Source organism: Galleria mellonella, unplaced genomic scaffold, assembly GCF_026898425.1.
Source record: "Galleria mellonella isolate WM207_F2 unplaced genomic scaffold, CSIRO_AGI_GalMel_v1 utg171, whole genome shotgun sequence".
NCBI classification, from domain to species: Eukaryota; Metazoa; Arthropoda; class Insecta; order Lepidoptera; family Pyralidae; genus Galleria; species Galleria mellonella.
In genome coordinates, this window is record NW_026442014.1 from 17,492 (window position 1) to 38,602 (window position 21,111).

Genomic DNA, 21,111 nt, shown 5'->3' on the forward strand with positions numbered 1-21,111 from the left:
GACGATAAAGGTTTATACACAGTTATATACATGGTCTACAATTTTATATTTACATAGTTTTACAATTTTATATACACAAAATTTATACATTGGGAAAAAAAAAAAAAAAAAAAAAAAAAAAAAAAAAAAAAAAAAAAAAAAAAAAAATCCTCAGTCTATACACAGTTATGACATATACAGATAAGAAGGTTGTCGCAAGAAAAATAGCGACAGAAAACACCCGAACCGAACCGAACCGAACCGAACCGAACCGAACCGAACCGAACCGAACCGAACCGAACCGAACCGAACCGAACCGAACCGAACCGAACCGAACCGAACCGAACCGAACCGAACCGAACCGAACCGAACCGAACCGAACCGAACCGAACCGAACCGAACCGAACCGAACCGAACCGAACCGAACCGAACCGAACCGAACCGAACCGAACCGAACCGAACCGAACCGAACCGAACCGAACCGAACCGAACCGAACCGAACCGAACCGAACCGAACCGAACCGAACCGAACCGAACCGAACCGAACCGAACCGAACCGAACCGAACCGAACCGAACCGAACCGAACCGAACCGAACCGAACCGAACCGAACCGAACCGAACCGAACCGAACCGAACCGAACCGAACCGAACCGAACCGAACCGAACCGAACCGAACCGAACCGAACCGAACCGAACCGAACCGAACCGAACCGAACCGAACCGAACCGAACCGAACCGAACCGAACCGAACCGAACCGAACCGAACCGAACCGAACCGAACCGAACCGAACCGAACCGAACCGAACCGAACCGAACCGAACCGAACCGAACCGAACCGAACCGAACCGAACCGAACCGAACCGAACCGAACCGAACCGAACCGAACCGAACCGAACCGAACCGAACCGAACCGAACCGAACCGAACCGAACCGAACCGAACCGAACCGAACCGAACCGAACCGAACCGAACCGAACCGAACCGAACCGAACCGAACCGAACCGAACCGAACCGAACCGAACCGAACCGAACCGAACCGAACCGAACCGAACCGAACCGAACCGAACCGAACCGAACCGAACCGAACCGAACCGAACCGAACCGAACCGAACCGAACCGAACCGAACCGAACCGAACCGAACCGAACCGAACCGAACCGAACCGAACCGAACCGAACCGAACCGAACCGAACCGAACCGAACCGAACCGAACCGAACCGAACCGAACCGAACCGAACCGAACCGAACCGAACCGAACCGAACCGAACCGAACCGAACCGAACCGAACCGAACCGAACCGAACCGAACCGAACCGAACCGAACCGAACCGAACCGAACCGAACCGAACCGAACCGAACCGAACCGAACCGAACCGAACCGAACCGAACCGAACCGAACCGAACCGAACCGAACCGAACCGAACCGAACCGAACCGAACCGAACCGAACCGAACCGAACCGAACCGAACCGAACCGAACCGAACCGAACCGAACCGAACCGAACCGAACCGAACCGAACCGAACCGAACCGAACCGAACCGAACCGAACCGAACCGAACCGAACCGAACCGAACCGAACCGAACCGAACCGAACCGAACCGAACCGAACCGAACCGAACCGAACCGAACCGAACCGCACCGAACCGAACCGAACCGAACCGAACCCGAACCGAACCGAACCGAACCGAACCGAACCGAACCGAACCGAACCGAACCGAACCGAACCGAACCGAACCGAACCGAACCGAACCGAACCGAACAGAACCGAACCGAACCGAACCGACAGAACCGAACCGAACCGAACCGAACCGAACCGAACCGAACCGAACCGAACCGAACCGAACCGAACCGAACCGAACCGAACCGAACCGAACCGAACCGAACCGAACCGAACCGAACCGAACCGAACCGAACCGAACCGAACCGAACCGAACCGAACCGAACCGAACCGAACCGAACCGACCCGAACCGAACCGAACCGAACCGAACCGAACCGAACCGAACCGAACCGAACCGAACCGAACCGAACCGAACCGAACCGAACCGAACCGAACCGAACCGAACCGAACCGAACCGAACCGAACCGAACCGAACCGAACCGAACCGAACCGAACCGAACCGAACCGAACCGAACCGAACCGAACCGAACCGAACCGAACCGAACCGAACCTGAACCGAACCGAACCGAACCGAACCGAACCGAACCGAACCGAACCGAACCGAACCGAACCGAACCGAACCGAACCGAACCGAACCGAACCGAACCGAACCGAACCGAACCGAACCGAACCGAACCGAACCGAACCGAACCGAACCGAACCGAACCGAACCGAACCGAACCGAACCGAACCGAACCGAACCGAACCGAACCGAACCGAACCGAACCGAACCGAACCGAACCGAACGAACCGAACCGAACCGAACCGAACCGAACCGAACCGAACCGAACCGAACCGAACCGAACCGAACCGAACCGAACCGAACCGAACCGAACCGAACCGAACCGAACCGAACCGAACCGAACCGAACCGAACCGAACCGAACCGAACCGAACCGAACCGAACCGAACCGAACCGAACCGAACCGAACCGAACCGAACCGAACCGAACCGAACCGAACCGAACCGAACCGAACCGAACCGAACCGAACCGAACCGAACCGAACCGAACCGAACCGAACCGAACCGAACCGAACCGAACCGAACCGAACCGAACCGAACCGAACCGAACCGAACCGAACCGAACCGAACCGAACCGAACCGAACCGAACCGAACCGAACCGAACCGAACCGAACCGAACCGAACCGAACCGAACCGAACCGAACCGAACCGAACCGAACCGAACCGAACCGAACCGAACCGAACCGAACCGAACCGAACCGAACCGAACCGAACCGAACCGAACCGAACCGAACCGAACCGAACCGAACCGAACCGAACCGAACCGAACCGAACCGAACCGAACCGAACCGAACCGAACCGAACCGAACCGAACCGAACCGAACCGAACCGAACCGAACCGAACCGAACCGAACCGAACCGAACCGAACCGAACCGAACCGAACCGAACCGAACCGAACCGAACCGAACCGAACCGAACCGAACCGAACCGAACCGAACCGAACCGAACCGAACCGAACCGAACCGAACCGAACCGAACCGAACCGAACCGAACCGAACCGAACCGAACCGAACCGAACCGAACCGAACCGAACCGAACCGAACCGAACCGAACCGAACCATCCAGACTACATATCCCGATTGAGTCAGAGAAAATTATAGCGACTTCTAAACTTTCAGTAGCGACATCTTGTAGCTGTTGGTGACATTGTGGCGACCACTAAATAATATATAAATACATAACGTGTAAATAACATATAATGAATATCACACATAATTATAAAAGTCATCAGATATAAACGACCCATACCTACACGATGCGCGCGGAGCTCCGGCTACAAAACCGGTTTGCGCCAACGCCTATTCTTACCTGGCCGACCGACTCCCCGCACCAGTTTGAGACACGGCGCAACACCAAACGCCACGCTGCCCGCTGTTGCTCTATTTACACGAGTTGTCAATACTGTATGATATTAAATAAAGTAGTGTTATGACCATACCCGAGTCGTAATTATTTTCGACGTATAGGAACCAACCTAGTACCAACTATATAACTACAACACTATTACTTTATGTGCGTCATCTTGTGCCCAATAGTGGTACTATTACTTTCAGTGTCGACGTCTTATGGCCAGCGGTAGCACTAATTACCATTAGGTCACAGGACGGTGTCTTGCTTAGAATATTGAATGTATTGAATTATATTCAATATTCTGAATACGACCATATTCTCTTTAATATTACTGATTCGGCCATATTCTCACACAAAATACAACCATTGATTAATCATTATACATTTCCACTCACGAGAGATGCTATAATAGTATTTAAGGATCTAAAATTTGAGATAGCCAAATCTACGATTGCTACTATAGACAGTAGCATACAAATGACAGTAGAAACTGATGCTTCAGACTATGTAATTGCTGCTACATTTTCGCAAGAAGTTTGGCCTGTAGCTTTCTACCCCACCCCGCTATTGAAAAAAAAAAAAAAAAAAAAAAAAAAAAAAAAAAAAAAAAAAAATGTCGAAAGTTTAAGAAAATGGAGGCAATTTCTTATAGGACGAACATTCACGTTTATCACAGATCAACGTTTTATATCTTTCATGTTTAATCAGAAACATGTGTAAAAAAAAAAAAAAATTGAATATTAAAAAAAAAAAAAAAAAAAAAAAAAAAATTATCTATTATACTAAGCGGTTCACCTCGCAAATATTACTTTAAGTAAATTAGTTTTGTATATTATTTAGATTATGGTCGCTATCAATGAGAGCTGTAAAGATTTCAATAAACGGCACGTAGTCGGCCAGATCCTTTCTATCAAATACCTTTATTACAATGGGCGGAAACTTCGAACCAGCAAGAACAAGCTCATCTAGCTTGTTGATAGAAGAGTCTTGATGATGGTGCGCTGATTTAAAGCAGCACACAGTTAAAAATAGCGTTCTTCCATTTGGGCTTCATCCTCGTCGTCGCTTGGATCGTAATACATGATGTCCGCATTGATGGCGGTGTATTTTTTATAAGCATCCTCAAGAGCCCCCTTACGGAGCCGTAGCGATTCAGCGTCAGCAACCCCTGATGAGAGAAAAGTCTCCAACCGTGTAATGGTCGCCTTACAGCGACCGCGTTCGAAGCGAAGTCTCTTGAGGTCAACTGATTGTTGCACTGTTTCACCACTTGGATTACTCATTTTGTTCATAAGTGGGTTTCGGCACCAAAAATGTTAGTGTTCTAGCTGTATTTTGCTTTTATTTATAATATTTTAAATATTTTAAATTTTATGAAATAAAAGAAGACTTACTACTTTAATACCAAATAGTTTTCATGTGTTAACAACTTTGATAAAAGCATTTATGCCATTTGAAAGAATCTCAATGAATTTTAAAGGGCCTTTACCTAGTAGAACACAAAATAAATATCTATTAACCATAGTAGATGAATATTCTCGGTTCCCATTTGCCTTTCCGTGTCCGGATATATGAGTACTGAAACAGTTAAAAGGAAATTAACTGAATTGTTCGCTATATTTGGAGTACCTACTTTTATACACTCAGATCGAGGAACATCTTTTATTTCATCGGAATTAAAGGACTTTTTGAGTGGTTTAGGAGTAGCTACTAGTTATTCATCACCATATAATCCTTGTGGAAATGGACAAACAGAGCGTTGTAATGGAATTATTTGGAAAACTATTTAACTTTCACTTCTTTCTATTAAATTGCCTATAAATGCATGGGAATCGGTTACTTCTCAAGCATTGCATAGTATTCGCTCATTACTATGTACGAGCACTGATTGCACGCCCCATGAAAGGATATTTTTACACCCCCGTAGGTCATCCAATGGTCAGTAAACCCCCACATGGTTAACGGATGGCCAGATTGTGTTCATGAAAAATATGGTAAGAAGAAGTAAATATGATCCCTTAGTTGTAGAATTAGAAGTAGTTAATGTAAATCCACTTTATTCTCAAGTCCGTCTGCAGAATGGTCGGGAAACTACGGTTTCCAACAGACATTTGGCTCCAACTAATCTTCCGTTGTTAACTGAACCTGAAAGAGACCAGGCTCAAGAAGAAATACATCCTGTTGAACATTCTCCTACTGAGACGGAGGTATCTGTTCGACACTCTGTCAGGGATCGTCGGCCACCTGCTTGGCTTCAAGATTATCACACAGAATTTTAAGACCTAGAGGTGAATGTCGTGATGCCATTAAATATTAGGAGAATGTTTTAGTTATTAATTGTCATAGATTTTATATGTCAAACAACTATGGAAGATTTTCAGTTTATTAAAGACTTAAATTTTAGCGAATTATACTTTCATTCTTATTAATTACCTAATATGAATATTACATGCATATTACTGCTTGTCGGTTTTGCGTGTTTTTTCGTTTTAAGTATCTATACAGGCATGACATATTTATTGCAATCATAGTCAAAGATACCTGGCGCTATATTAATATTTATATCTCCCATTATATTTTGAAAGTATTTAGAAGTTCGTTCAGTGATTTTATGAATTTCGTAATATCGTTTTTAAAACAGTGGGATTGATATATAGTGATAAAAAAAAAAGAAAAATTAATTTACAATTTTTATTTTATCATTGCTTCTATGTAATTTCTTGTTCTTTCTACTATCTTAAATTTATGCCACCAACTATATCGACATTGACACATGTCATGTAACGGCACAAGACTCTAATCTGTGCATTATACATAATTTCTCTAATCTGTGGTGTGTACTTAATTTGTTTATTTATTTAATTTTGGAACTTTATATTGTAATATTTTCTGTTTTAATATCTATTAGTATTCTCAGCATTCTAGAAGAATAGATGTATTGATTTGCTTTAGACTTTCTAATCTGTGATCTGCACGTACATCAGAACACGGAGTAATTAATAGTTTAAAAGGAAATAATCAAATGATTTTTCAGTTGTCCATAAGACAGAAAAAGACAATTTTATAAGTTTTGTGGTCTTCTATTTGTATAAACGTGTGAGTTCTGAAGATTGTAAACTTGTTACAAAAAAATAGGTACACCTGTAATTTTGCCCTACGAACGGAGTAAATATATAGTGCAAAATTACTAACCGCGTAACCTGTAATTTTCATTAGTATTTTAAAGTATTTTAATATTATATGGTATAGCGTGGACAGGGTATGCCACCCTATTTTTCTAGTATATGTATTGCCGAAACAAGTATGGGTGGCATGATTGATATCCATATAAGTGTTTTTTTTTTTTTAAATAGTGACAATGAAATGGTCACCCACCTGCGCTACGGTATATGCTGGGTACCATTGAGAGATATTAGACGAGAATGAAAGCAGATCAGTTAGCCTATCGTGACAAATTCAAATACTAACCATGTTAGTTTCTAGAAGGAACCACATGGAAGTCGACCTGATATATAATACTGATATATGATACCTTCTTTAAGGTCCAATCAATAGTGTATAAATTTTATCCCATTTCACAAGTGGTGGCCCCGCTGAAAATCAGCACTACAGCACCGTGCTGCTAAGCTGAGTGGGGACCATTACAGCTGCTACCATGAAATTATTATTTTTAATGTATAAATGTAGCTGAATAAATGTATTATTATTATATGGTATATTGCTGCTAGCAATGGCTATGTTATACCCCATTAACTAATAAACCTTTTCTCAATATCTATTTATTATAAAATCCATTCATAGCAATTACGGATTTACAATATTTAATATGTTCCTTGTTAAGTAGTATTCATGACGCTCAAAGTATGTATGAGAATACATATCGTCATAGTCGTAGAATACTGACGGATCTGACAAAGATTACATATAAAGATTCATCAGTATTCTATGACTATGATGATATGTGTAGGTATGTATTATAGTGTTAGTAACTTTTTTTTTAGATCATGGCAACTTTTCTTTTTTTCCATCATTATGTACCATTTTCTAGAATGTAAATATGACAAAATTAATATAGAACTGATTTAAATTTTGTTTTATTTAAATCAGAAATAACTGACAGTAATTTTAGCTGAGACCAAGATTGAATACAGCTTTGAGGGAGTCATCTATATTTGTGTGCAGTGCAGTAAGGGAATTGTTTGTTTATTAACAAGTTTAATAATTATTAATTTGGCACTGCACATACTAGGTCAATGTGTTGCCTCACTATTTTTATCTTAATTTCCTATATTTGTATTTAGTAAATAAGATCATTTTTATCTGTTAATATTGTCAGTTGCAAGTCAGTTAAAATATATGAATCTACCAACTTTGTCATGTTAATTACACCTGCAACAGCTTTTAATAATGAAGCAATTTCCAGGCAAATCAGTTTTGGATCATACAGTAAAAGTCTTTCGACTATAGTTTTAATACGCTCAAAACTAATCACAGAGCGTGTGGACAAGACACCGCAATGAACGGGCCGGAGACGGACGGCGCGGCGGTGGACGCCGCCGGCGGCGACACGCTGACGGCTGCGCAGCGCGCGCGCTGTGAGCGGCAGCGGCTGCGGGCGCGCGCGCTGCGGGACGCTCGCCTGCCGCAGCGGCCCGGCGGCGGCGGCGGCGGCGGCGGCGGCGGCGGCGGCGGCGGCGGCGGCGCGGCGGCCGGCGGCGGCGCGCTCGCGGGCCTCGACTCGGGCGGCGGCTTCCTGCTCGACGGCGCCGAGCCAGCGCCGCGCTTGCGCGCGCCGCCCGCGCCGCTCGTGCACGCCTCCGAGCAGCCGCACTGTCTGCTCTGCGACCGGCCCTTCCCCCAGTCCTTCCTCTTCGACTCGTTCGACTACCACGTCTGCGACGCTTGCAGGTCGGTATCGACGCGGGTCCGCGGCGGGCCGCGCGGCCGTCGAGGATCGGTCATGAACCCGGACCTCCTTCCCCAGGGACGACGAGGATGCGCACGCGCTGATCCCGCGCACCGAGGCCAAGAGCGAGTTTCTCCTGAAGGACTGCGACCTGGACGCGCGGCCGCCGCCGCTGCGCTGCGTGCGGCGCCGCAACCCGCACCGGCCCGGCCACGGCGAGATGCGGCTGTACCTGCGCGCGCAGGTGGAGGAGCGCGCGCTGGCCGTGTGGGGGTCGGCCGAGCGGCTGCACGAGGAGCGCGAGCGGCGGCGCGAGGCGCGCGAGCTGCTGCAGCGGCGGCGCGCGCAGCGCCACCTGCGGCAGCTGCGCATGGACGTGCGCTCGAGCCTGTACGACCGCTCGCACGCCGCGCACCAGCACCGCTACGGGCCCGAGCGGCCCGCCGCCGACGACGACGACGCGTACGAGCGCGCCTGCCTCGACTGCGGCCACGTGCAGACCTATGAGAAGATGTAGCTCCGGCGGCGCTTCTACGGTCCACCGTTGTGCAGCGCGACAAGTACAAGAGCGATATATAAGTTACAAATACGGAGCGTGCTAGACAAACTACAAGTTCGCTGTCGCGTTACTCGTGCGATTTAGGTAGTCTGGTAAAACGTAGGCACCGATGCTGTGTATGTATCCCCACGTTGCCTAATCGCTGCGAAGGAATATGAGATATCTGTACGTCATGGTGACTCTCTGTCGGTGTCTTTGATCTATTTACTTGAAACTCCTGTGATATGATACTACATAATATTAGTTTTAAGCAACATTTTCCAAACATTGTTTTATAGTAATTGTCGGCCTGCACTATATTTAATATGAATAACAGATGGATTTAATCATATTTAGAATAATTGTTTTTAATTCTTAGAGAAATTTGCACCTAATACTACTACTAAGGCTAATAACATATGCTAGTAATATAGGTAACTAAACCAAACATTGATCGATGAAATTGAAACGGGAAGATCGAGACTTTCTATATGTATAAATTATTATTTAAATTTGCTATTTTCTAAATTATTGAAAATATTTTTCCAAATCTAAATAAATAAATTTCGATAAAAACGCCTCCAATGGTCAAGGGCAGTAAGTTCGCGATGTCTGTCGATACTGTCCCGCTTCAATAATCGACACTACACACGCACACGGGTTCATATTGTGATAGAGCTACTTACATTTTAGTTATGTTGAAAAAAAACCTACATTCCTAGTGAGTAACATAGATTGTATTTATTTTGAATAAAACTTGCGAAACCACGACGAACCATTAGTTTGTAATATTCTAGCACAGAAAGAACCGTGCCCCGGATAGTATGGGTTCTGGGCCATGACGAGTCCCGAAGCAGCTTATATATCATTAGATCGTGCATCACCTCTATCCATAGAATATATCGTTCTTATGAGCGTATTGGGTGGGACACCTCGTTAGCAAAAGAGTTAACTGCGTTATATTAGGGTGGCAGGAACCTATTTCATTTGTTAAAATACCGCTTATAATTTATCTGTGAAATATTATAGGGCACTGTAATTTGTAAACTTTGAGCAACCAAGTCTCCGGAAATATAAATAATAAGCCGTCATCGCAAGAAGATTCAGTGAACCGAACCGTACGCTGTTGCGCTTTCATACAAACTATTATTTGGTATTTAGGGTATACAAGGCATTTGACACAGCCAATAAAATTTACATCAACAGAAATGGAAGACATATTTTTAGGATTTGATAGTTCTGATAAAGAATCTTCACAGATATAAATGTCAATGAAGTCATCAATGTTGCGTTGCCTATGAACACACGCCCACTTAGAATAACAATGAAACTATTTTTCCGTGACTGTACTCTGGAACCCTTAACCGTTAGTATGCGATTCATAAATGGACGCACCATCGCCCGATTCGGGACACGGTTCTATGGCTCGTTTTTCATGTTATGATTGTTAGGAAGGCTGAGCCAGCAACCGGTAGTACCTACGACGCCGAGCACGACAACTGTGCGCCGGCTTCAATTTGCATACATTATAGGGCCCCCATAGACGTAAGTATAACGTGCTACGTATACGGCAGTTTTTTAACATTAAATCTCTAGTCGTACCCTCTTGTAGACAGAATAATCATGGTTTGCATGAAGACGATGGTAAATTCTCATCGGGGATAGAATCCTCGTAATATTTCTCCCATTTACCAGAGGGAAATTTTGTACAAAAGTCGATTGTTTGGGTACCTCTATCCTATTCGTGTTTCATTCGTAAAGCAGTTGTGTTTCGGTTTCAAGGGTGGGACATAGCGTGAATTTACTGGGTACGGAGGAATAACACCTGAGCCCTCAGGAATAGCAACGCATGGGGGGTATGATGAGCGAAACAGTATACACTGTTATGTCCATGTTATGCTCATGTCTATAGGCGACGGTAACCACTTTCCATCAGGTGGGCCGTCAGCTTGTTAGCCATTCTAAGCTGTATAAAAAAAAAAGAAATTCTGTTCCAAGTCGAGCGCAAACATTTTACAATGGACTGCATTATAACTATTTTTTATATATATTTCGCAATCTATCGGATACAATCAACATTTCTTCGCTGCCCTCTCGCGTGCTTCAAGTGCCCTTTAGGGGAAAAGGGATTGTAATTGGGTCTAAAGGATCCATTGCTAGCAATACACCCAATTGGGTCGACCTCCACGCGGTTCCCCCTGGAAACCATCGTGGTTAAATCTAGTGCAATTTGTCACGATAGTCTATCGCAGGCAGGCAGGTCAGTTAGTCAACTGACCTGCCTTTTCATCCTCACATATCATCCCTCACTAGTGCCCCGCCAGCGTATCCCGATAGCGCAGGCAGTTTACCATTTCATTATCAACAATTAAAATATATATATATATATATATATATATATATATATATATATATATATATATATATATATATATATTCGCTGTATTTATAGCATATAATTGTTGTATTGTGTATTTAATATTATTAAGGTCGATATTTAGTTTCTCAAGGAGACTCTAATACATATGTTATTATTGTGGACCATTGGTCAGATTAACATAGGATGGCAGAATGAGTGAACGGCACTCTGCACTTTGGTTCGTGTATCCTACTAGAAAGATGTTAACAGTCGCGTTCTACGTCTCCAAGATATGGTAGCCCCGCCTGCGCTATTAGAATACGCTGGCGGAGCACGAGTGAAGGGTGATAGATGAGAATGAAAACAGGTCAGTAAGCCCATCATGATGAATTCATTACAAGTTAACCATAATAGTTACCAGGGAGAACCGCGAGGAGGTCGACCTGGTTGGGTATATTGCTAGCAATATACCCAACTCTGAGTCTCCATTACTAACAATCTCCTTCCCCCCGCGATAAAGTATTAATGTTTAGAGTTTAGAACACCTTAGTCCTTAGATATGACAACACATGAAGAATGGCATGAAGACAGTCGCAGTGTATGATGCCCATGGTACTGTTGTCTAAAGCTGATGTTCCCACTTTCCATCAGGTGAAATGATAAAATAAAAATTACTTAATATCTTTAAGTAATTATATTTCAGTGCAAAGATGAAAAAAAAAAATTTAGAGAAATGATAAATTATTTGCAGACCTTTAGATATACCCTATTAAATATACAAAAAATGAAAGTAAAAATATTGTAGTAAAAAAATGCAATGCAATTTAGTAGTACAACTGTAACATTATAGGTTTAGTACAGAGTACATCGCACGTTACAAATTTTAATTACATTTAAAACAATTTGTTGGTTATCATTGTTTTACACAAAGAAAGGAATAATGAAATAATAAAAAAGTGAACGTAACAATCAAAATATATCTACGAGATATTTGGGCTGTGTCACCTAGTTCACTAATACATTTCATGTAAAACATTTTAATACAGTACGGTAGCTGTCTACAAATAGAACAAACAGTTTTAAATAATTATGTATAGGTAGATATTTTAATTAATTATATTACTAAAGAAATGCAAAGTGTTAGATAGCCTTCAAGTCTTCGGGTAGGTCGTTCTTGGGATGCTTGTTTTCGAAATGCTGCTTGTAAGTCTTGGGGTCGGGCATCTGCGCCTGCAATGAGCACATAGCATTTATTACGTTTTGTATGCAATAAATTATTTGCACTTATAAGATGCAAATACAGTCTCTACAGTTAGTAACATCTAGTGTAGTAATAATACAACTATAATGAATTCTCTCATATTTCAGTTTCGAGCAACACTCCTGTTTAATGGTGATCTATTAAACATGAGTGCTGTTCTAAATTATTGAATCATTTTGATTATTGATTTATTGATCATGGAGATTATTGAATCTTCACTACATGTGGAGCGTGGGATATGTTGTATTGTCTGTTTGGAGCTATAGGAATTGTATCCTTTCAGGCCCAGTCATTGTCACACCATTAGCAAATAAAACATTATTAAGGGGGACTTTGCTTTATAATATTAAGTGATTAGGAACAGTTATTCAGGTATGGGGGTACTGTTGCAACCCTATGTAACAGTAACTAGTATGTCACAAAGTGGTTCACCATGGTTTTTTTAATAACAAATGTAATCTGGGATATGACTTTAAATTAGGGTCAGGTCTTAATTTTCTTAGTCTTAAAATCAAATTTTTACTCATTTATGTACAACATGTCGGTCAAATATTTATTTGTGCACCAGTATTACATTATTACTAATTAGTAAAATTGTGCATTTAATAAATAGATTGAGGCATACAATAAAGGGTTATTCATAACAAGACAAAAAATATTTCCAATCTCTCTCATATATCAGTGTTCAGTTTATAATATCTCATGCTGTTAGTGTCACCATGTATCTTATTTATTGGACCTACAGATGCTATACTTAATCTATGATTGCAAATGTTCAGTTCATAATTACTTTTGTGTCAGAAAATAAACCAAAATTATAAGAAATAAAGTTATGGATTCTAATATACCTAGAGTTTACTTTTTTTTATGTAAATGGACCAGAATCAGGTTCTATAAACATTTGTAAAAAAAAAAATTGGACAGTCTAAAAAAAAAAAAGAAAAAGAAAAACTATGACATTGCCCTGTACTACTACAAACATACAACTAACAAATATATTAAATACTAGGGGCCCGTCCTGGCTTCGCAAGGGTGGACATTTTTACAACATTTTACACTGTTCAACATAATATCTTTTGAATGGAATATACCTACGATTTGAGAAAAAAAAAAAAAAGAATCTGCTGGTATTGAAACATTTTTGAATACCAAATAATTTATTTGAATAGGGATTAATAAATAGGTATGAATAACATGTACAAGACAACAGCGTTATTTTTTCTATTTCTATGACTTATTAATTCCTAATATCTATTGAATAGAATAGCCGATATAAACAATTCAAAAAGTAATCTACACAAATTGAAACAGTTTTGAAAACAATATGATTTATTTGGATAAGGATTTAAACAGAAGTATGAATAACATGGTGTAATTTTTGTCAGTATTTCTATCACCTTTTAAAATGTAAAAAAGTGGTTATTGTGACATAACGATAATAGTTGTACACCACATTAATCAGGATGAATGTAGGTTTTTAATGGTGAAAGAATTTTTGAAATCGGTAAAGTAGTTTTTGAGTTTATTCATTACAAACATACACACAAAAATACAAATCTTTCCTCTTTATTATATTAGTGTAGATTTAATCAGTATCTGTACTGGATTTTGACACAGAGACTCAGGGAGGTGGACGAAGGCCTAAGAGAGGTGTCACAGGAGGATCAGTGATCACTACATCAACACATTTATCTATTTTACCTTACATATTATTCCCCATGGTCAATAACAAAAAACAGTTATAATAAATTACAGCAGATAAAAGTTGAGACATGTAAACAATAATGTATTAATAATAAATCCATAAAAACAAAGTATTTCATAAACATATTTTAGCTATTGTAATGTTTTGTCCTTTTATTTTCCGCTTAATTCCCATTTGAGTGACAGTCCCAAAACACTGTAATAGTTAAAGTAGGTTTATAGAAGCATTTAATTTTTATGAATACGAGAGTATTCGTTTAAATTTTTGTTTGTATCAGAAAATTTAAATTGTGAATTTACCTTACAAACAACACAAACATGAACCAGTGCCTTCTGAGCTGCTTTTTTCTGATCAGTGGCACTGTGTCCCTGTTGTTTCTTTATTTTATTTTGTTTTTCGGCAGCTTTTGCCTGTGACTGAATTTTCTGCTGGCCACGAGCCATCCTGCCCTGCAATTCATAATCACACTACCGTTACTACCATATTGTCAATTTTTATTAACACCGAATTTTCTACATACATTGGAATATCTACAACACAATTGACTATAAAAATTTAAATCAACAAGTTCATTACAGTAGAAAGTTTTGGTGAGAGGACAGCCTTATGGCTTAATGTAACTCGATTATTTTACCACATGTCCAATGGATTACCGCTTAATATAACTTTATTATATGAGAATTCTGTTAACAATCATGGAAAATTTAAATTCATTGATACTTGTGGTGTTTTCTTGCTAAAGAAAACATACTATAGACAGTAAAGAAAACGTGATTTACCTATCACTCCGTAAACCCTCTCACGCCTTCGATTCAAGATGCTCTTTGTGAAAATTTATAGAAATATTTGTTAATTCGCCAGTAAATTATGAGTATTACACATAAAATATTGTCTATAACAGCAATAAGGAAAGTTATTTCTATGGTTAATTGTTAGAAAAATAAAATCTAAAAGATTATTTTAGTCAATTTTAAAAGGATGCTGTCACTTAGTAATTGTCCTAAAAACTTTTTTCTGGAAACAGTATTGCCAGATACATTTTTTTATTTCTACCAAAGAGTGCATAACCAAGGGAAATTAGTGATTGCTACCTAAATAAAAAAATTCTATGAAAATGTGAGAGTGAAGGCTCACTTCACTTGAAGCATAAATTTTACATATAATACCTTAGTGTAGAAAAATATATTACGCCGACCGCAATTAATAATTGGAATAAGGGTAAGCAGATGATAAAGAATATTATAATATTCATCATCATCTATTTATAGAATATCAGACAGAGCACTCACTTTCAACGTTCCCCTCTTATTCCTCAATCCTTTCTTGACGGAAACTACAAAAAAAAATTAATCCTAAAGAGGGTTGACTGAATACATATTTTGCAATTTCGGCGGTCTCTCTAGTTTAAAGATTAACGATTTCCGGCACTTCAGTTACTACTATTATACTACTACTAAGTGATGGTGAATTAGATCGAACAGTAAAAAATAAAAAAAATGGCGAGGTATTTGTACAGAAACCCTACCGAGCAAATAATTACTACGTTAGGGACACTGCTTACATTTACCTATACAATACTTACCAAAGTGACAATCCTAGCTAATTTGTCTATTGACCTCTCTCTCGTTTCAATTCTCTCCAACCTCGAAGTATATAAAAAATGTACAAATCTTTAGACTTTAAGAAAACCAAGTAATTTAATAAATACACACACAATTTGTGATACATGGAAAAACGTAGTGAAAAAAAGATACAACTTTATGGTAAGGTAAAAATCCTAAAACTCATTGATTTGAAGAAAATAATATTTGACGTTTAGGTAAAAATCAAATTTGGCATCTGGTAACCCTGGTATATTATTATTATAGGTTAAGTACTTACCTATTTTTAATTTTTTAAACAATATCTTTGTGGAAATATGAATAGTATAAAGAACTATATCGTATATTATCTAATGTTTGCAATGAACAGAAATATTATTCTATAACCTTATTCTTCGATAATTACAATGTGTGTTGTTATTTAATGATAAGAAAGTGCTTCTATAAAATTATAATTTAATATGAAAATGGCTATGAAACAATTAATATGTCGAATTTGCTTTGGCCGCACCCTGCTCGTGAGCAGTAAAAGTCGGTCTATGGGCACACAACCGAGTGACACTCCACTACGACGTCTTCTGGAAGATGCCAGTAGTTTCGGTGAAGCGCAGCCGTCGGATGCAGAGCTGCAGTGGGCGACGCAGCCGTACGCGGTGCGAGCGGCCTCCGCCACCGGCCCTGAAAGTGGCCCTGCAGAACGGGTGCAGCCTCAAGAGACTACTATATTGCTATTTCCTGGACAAGGATCACAGAGAGTCGGCATGGGCCGTCTCCTTTCAAATATACCTGCTGCCAAAGAATTATACGAGTTGGCTTCTAGTGTTGTCGGGTACGTAGTAGGTATACTGTGTTCATAATTTGTGTTCACAGAGTACTTTTGCTAGTTAACTCGTAAATTAAATTTTTACTGGACCCTCCCCTAAGGGTCTCTACTGACCAGTGATTTTTAAATCTTCCCCTTTTATAAATAAACTAGGTGTAAGTGTAACCCACTGCTTTGCCCATATTAATTGGCATTAAAAGTACTACCTTGTATGCTGTACCATGATATATTTCATTTATGTACTTTTCAAATATCTTAAGTAACAATCACCTAAAATATTGTAAAATTTTTTTAATTTATACAATCATACATTTCTGTCCTACCTGTCCCCTATCAGAGTAGGCCGAAACAATGGAATACCAAATGCTCCTATTCAAACAAGCTTCTTTCGCTTCCTCCACATTCATCAATCTTTTCATACGAGTTTGCTGGTCATGAGTACTTTTAGTTTGGCCCTTCTTCAGCATGTCGCTATGTATTTATCTATTATATTACATGTGTCTTTTATATATTTTATATAATATACAAACCCAACACTACTATTTTTCTCATTGTTGTTAGTTATTTAATTTCATTATTGAACACAGTATTCTTTGTATATGGGCTAACTCATCGTGATGATTTCCATTATAATTACATTTGATGAACCATGGTTACATTGCATTCACCATGATCATTTCTAAAAGAAACCAGTGAAGGATGATAGGCGAGAATGAAGCAGGTCATTTAGCCCATTGTAATGAATTCAACAAGAATTGTTCATGATGGTTTCCAGGGGGAACCGCATGGAGATCGACCTAATAGGACATATTGCTAGCAAAGGGGCTATCAAACTCCATTGCTAAAGATCCCTTTTCCCTCCTCTTTTTGCTCCACCCACACTACCGGTATATACTAGCGGGGATGATAGTCAAGGATGAGGGAGGGGCAAGACAGCGACTGTGGGGAGATCACCCCGACGAGGTACATCACCAGATATGGTTCCGCCAATCCTTGGCATCAACTCCCTCCCGCGCAAGTCGCCGCCACAGTATCTATAACAGTAAATACGTTAACGGTCGCAAACAACGGATGGCTCGCATCGGTCGACGGGCATGCGGGTATATAAATCAGCGCGACAGATTATTGGCGGACGGTCGCGACCGACGGGCCGTGTGACGAGGCGAGCTGACCCCGGGCATGCGGTGCATGTGCAGGTGGGACGTGTGGCGCGTGTGCACCGAGGGCCCGGCCGCGGAGCTGGACGCGCGCTGCCAGACGGCCGTGCTGGTGACGGCGCTGGCCGCCGTGGAGCGCGTGCGCGAGGAGCGGCCGGCCGCGCTGCAGCGCGTGCGCGCCGTGGCCGGCTTCTCGCTGGGCGAGATCGCGGCGCTCGTGTTCGCGGCCGCGCTGCCCTTCGAGGCGGCGCTGCGCCTGGTGGAGCTGCGCACGGCGGCCATGCGCGCGGCGGCGCGCGAGCGGCGCGGCGGCATGCTGACGGTGTGGCTGGCGGCCGACGCCAGCCTGCCGCACGCGCTGCTGCGCGCGCGCGACCACGCGGCCGAGCGCGGCGTCGAGGCGCCCGTGTGCCAGGTCGCCAACTACCTCTACCCGAACTGCAAGGTCGTCGCCGGCGACGAGGAGGTCAGTATTGACAGTTTGGCTCTTCTATACTCGGCACCGGTAAGTGCGTATCGGAGTGGCAAATGAGTCGCCCCGCTGGCCCACCTAGTAAAACTTTTATATATATATTTAATATTCTTTTCTTAGAAGCATACGCTTATACCTACTTCTGTGAATGAACGTCAACTGAGATGCACAATTATAAAAATAGGTCTATGTATAGCCTTCTACACGATAAGTACTCGAAATAAATATATGTCCAACCAAAATTGGCACAACGGACTGAATATCTCAATGGAGATATTTTTAAAGGGTGCCAGTGAGTATCTAACCTATATATAAAATTTTGAGTCCATAGTTGCTCAATTTATACTCCCGCCGCTATAATAAATGCCGATTCTTAAAGGTTTAGTCATAGTAAGTACTAGAAAGTTTGCAATTTTTCATCTCGAGTCGAACGGATGTAGGGAAGAAATGAGGAGGTGCGGGCGGTTTGCAGGCGCTGCGCTGGCTCGAGCGGCACGGCGGCGAGCACGGCGTGCGGCGGCACGCGCGCGTGCGCGTGGAGGGCGCGTTCCACACGCCGCTGATGGCGCCGGCGGCGGCGGCGCTGCGCGAGGCGCTGCAGGCGGTGCCGGCGGCGCGGCCGCGCGTGGCCGTGCTGGGCGGCGCGGACGCGCGGCCGTACGGCGACGGCGCGCACGTGCGGCGCGCGCTGGCGCGGCACGTGGCGCGGCCGCTGCGCTGGGAGCAAGCGCTGCAGGCGCTGTACGCGCGGCCGCGCGGCGCCGCCTACCCGCTCACGCTGGCGCTGGGGCCCGGCGCCGCGCTGCGGGCCACGCTGCGCCAGGTCAACGCGCGCGCCTGGGACTCCTCGCTGCAGGTCGACGTCTAGCGCTCGCCGCCGCCCGACCCGCCTCCGGTTCTATATTTTGTAAATGGACCTCAAAATTGTAATAAACTTCCTTTGTTTCTTGTTTACTTGGTGTTTTATTGTGCATTGAAAACAAATCTATCTATTCTTGTATTTCAAATTGACCTATTCTTTTATTATTATTATTAAATTTTCCGCCGTGCATAACTATACGCGGGTCCTTGGAGTGGATTAAAGATAGTCCGCCGGCGTTCACCTGCTGTATCAAAAAAAATATGCGATCGAACGCCTTCTCCATATCCCGGGGTACTGCAATGATGTGCTCACACTTGTTGTGAGCACTTGTAATTTTGCGTTGCAATATCGTGGAGTGTTCCGCTCTAAACCCAAATTGCTCCGGTTGTGGCTTCAAGTGTAGCTGTAGGTGTTTGAGGAACAGCCTTTTAAACCCTTTGGCTATGTGTTGCAACAACGTTATTGTTGACCGGTATGACTCGGGTTGCAATACATTCTTGGCGGATTTAGGCAGCATGACTTAATCTATCTTCCGTGGGTCTGGGAAATGTCTTGTGCGCACAATATCGTGTTGTACAGATGCGTCAGTGCCGCTATAGTGTGCGGCACCAGGTAACGCAGTACCATAATAATGATATTGTCGCTGCCGGGACCATTCTAAAATATTGTATTTCTGATTTTATGCTGCACTTGTCTCGGCGTAAAAACAACCTGGTCTTCGTGCGGTAACAGGAGTGTTGCCAGGTAGTTTTCGACGAATTTGTCTATTCTAGGAACAAGTACGATGTCCAAAGCCGGGTTAGGTTGGAACTAGCGTTCGAGGTGGTCCGCGTAGATTTCCGCACGATTTGCTGCGCGGTATCTCAGTTTCCCGTCGCTCGCCAGTAGGACTGGGGCCTGAGATTTGGTCAGCTAGCGACATAAGCGGTGGATACTGTTCCAATCGTCGTCGGCTTCCACATGACGGTCCCAGCTCTCCTTCCTATGGAAGTCGATGTCGCTCTTGATTTTGGTTGATAAGCGGTTCAACTTCGCCTTGAGGGTGGGTGTCTTGCGACCTGCCAGTCTCTGCAGATGCAGTGTATGGCGACATGATTATTGAGTGTTGCGGCTGATATCCAACACGAGTTTTTTTGTTTGTGAACGGTCGAATCGCATCTTAATTTTCTGCTTACATGGCGACTGACAGGTCTTTCGAGTCCCTTGGCATCGACTGAGATTGAAATTGTCATCGTTGGCTTGTTCTGATGCATTGACCCATGAATCTGTCTCAGACACTCCGGTGGGGCGGGGTCTGTGGCATCAGATGTACCGGGATCATCTGAATATTCATGCATACGGGCAAGTGACCGGATTGGATGTCCTCTAAGAGGACTTTCTGCGTCGGTCGGTTGTACAGCCCTTTGTAGAGGGGGATTTCGAGCACGTCGGAGATTCTTGAGTCGTGGCAATAATGAGTAGTAACCTCTTAGTCCATGGACGGTGATATTCAATCTTTCAACTATCTCCAGGAGCTTTCTGCCTTCGGTCTCATTCGTATTTGAGTTTCACGCCGTGTGCTTGTAGTCCATTCCTTCTGCTGCAATGGTAGGTTGCAGCAGAAGGAATGAACTACAAGCATCATCATCTATCATGATAATAAATAATTATAAAATCAGTTAAAATATAAATTAGTGTTCTATATGTATTGCAAGAATAAATTATTACCAAATTCGGTATAATAACAATTTTAATACTTTACCCCTAAATGAAAAGAATGATAAGAAAAATAGATGTTGGCCGATTCTCAGCCCTACCCAATATGCACACAAAATTTGATAAAAATTGGTTTAAAAGATATTTTAAAGATTTTAAAAGACAGGTTTTAAAGATCTCTCTCCATCACAAGCGGAGGACGATGATAATATTCCGCTAGGGCA

The 21,111-nt window shown here is 42.7% G+C and overlaps 3 protein-coding genes across 5 annotated transcripts; 2 read left to right on the plus strand and 1 right to left on the minus strand.

Moving 5' to 3' along the window:
- The first annotated feature begins 6,315 nt into the window (after positions 1 to 6,315).
- LOC113510936 (DNA repair protein complementing XP-A cells homolog) lies at positions 6,316 to 9,727 on the plus strand. 3 transcript variants are annotated; one of them, XM_052892922.1, is made up of 4 exons: positions 6,316 to 6,604; positions 8,003 to 8,179; positions 8,219 to 8,416; positions 8,493 to 9,727. In XM_052892922.1, exons 2-4 carry the CDS (start codon positions 8,025 to 8,027, stop codon positions 8,929 to 8,931), a joined length of 792 nt encoding a protein of 263 aa, XP_052748882.1. In that variant the 5' UTR covers positions 6,316 to 6,604; positions 8,003 to 8,024; the 3' UTR covers positions 8,932 to 9,727. The 3 variants fall into 3 exon arrangements, with proteins under 3 accessions (XP_052748882.1, XP_052748881.1, XP_052748880.1); XM_052892921.1 differs by having other exon boundaries at positions 6,316 to 6,643; positions 8,003 to 8,416; XM_052892920.1 differs by having other exon boundaries at positions 8,003 to 8,416.
- A 2,263-nt stretch (positions 9,728 to 11,990) lies between these two features.
- LOC113510934 (zinc finger protein 706-like) lies at positions 11,991 to 15,300 on the minus strand. Its single transcript, XM_026894482.3, has 3 exons — positions 15,057 to 15,300; positions 14,577 to 14,726; positions 11,991 to 12,541 (listed from the first exon to the last, which is right to left on the minus strand). The coding sequence occupies exons 2-3, from the start codon at positions 14,718 to 14,720 to the stop codon at positions 12,452 to 12,454; spliced, it is 234 nt and encodes a 77-aa protein (XP_026750283.1). The 5' UTR covers positions 14,721 to 14,726; positions 15,057 to 15,300; the 3' UTR covers positions 11,991 to 12,451.
- Positions 15,301 to 16,101: 801 nt separating this feature from the next.
- Positions 16,102 to 19,284, plus strand: LOC113510935 (probable malonyl-CoA-acyl carrier protein transacylase, mitochondrial). The gene is made up of 3 exons (XM_026894483.3): positions 16,102 to 16,707; positions 17,898 to 18,324; positions 18,803 to 19,284. The coding sequence occupies exons 1-3, from the start codon at positions 16,340 to 16,342 to the stop codon at positions 19,196 to 19,198; spliced, it is 1,191 nt and encodes a 396-aa protein (XP_026750284.2). The 5' UTR covers positions 16,102 to 16,339; the 3' UTR covers positions 19,199 to 19,284.
- The last annotated feature ends 1,827 nt before the right edge of the window (positions 19,285 to 21,111 follow it).

What these genes read in the sequence shown, in the direction of transcription:
- LOC113510936 (XM_052892921.1), top strand. Translation starts at nt 8,025, where the DNA reads ATGAACGGGCCGGAGACGGACGGCGCGGCGGTGGACGCCGCCGGCGGC. An exon ending in CACGTCTGCGACGCTTGCAG is followed by an intron (nt 8,417 to 8,492) that starts GTCGGTATCGAC and finishes CTCCTTCCCCAG; the next exon opens with GGACGACGAGGATGCGCACG.
- LOC113510934 (XM_026894482.3), bottom strand. Translation starts at nt 14,720, where the DNA reads ATGGCTCGTGGCCAGCAGAAAATTCAGTCACAGGCAAAAGCTGCCGAA. An exon ending in ATGTTTGTGTTGTTTGTAAG is followed by an intron (nt 12,542 to 14,576) that starts GTAAATTCACAA and finishes TGCTCATTGCAG; the next exon opens with GCGCAGATGCCCGACCCCAA.
- LOC113510935 (XM_026894483.3), top strand. Translation starts at nt 16,340, where the DNA reads ATGAAAATGGCTATGAAACAATTAATATGTCGAATTTGCTTTGGCCGC. An exon ending in TTGGCTTCTAGTGTTGTCGG is followed by an intron (nt 16,708 to 17,897) that starts GTACGTAGTAGG and finishes GTGCATGTGCAG; the next exon opens with GTGGGACGTGTGGCGCGTGT. An exon ending in TCGTCGCCGGCGACGAGGAG is followed by an intron (nt 18,325 to 18,802) that starts GTCAGTATTGAC and finishes GGCGGTTTGCAG; the next exon opens with GCGCTGCGCTGGCTCGAGCG.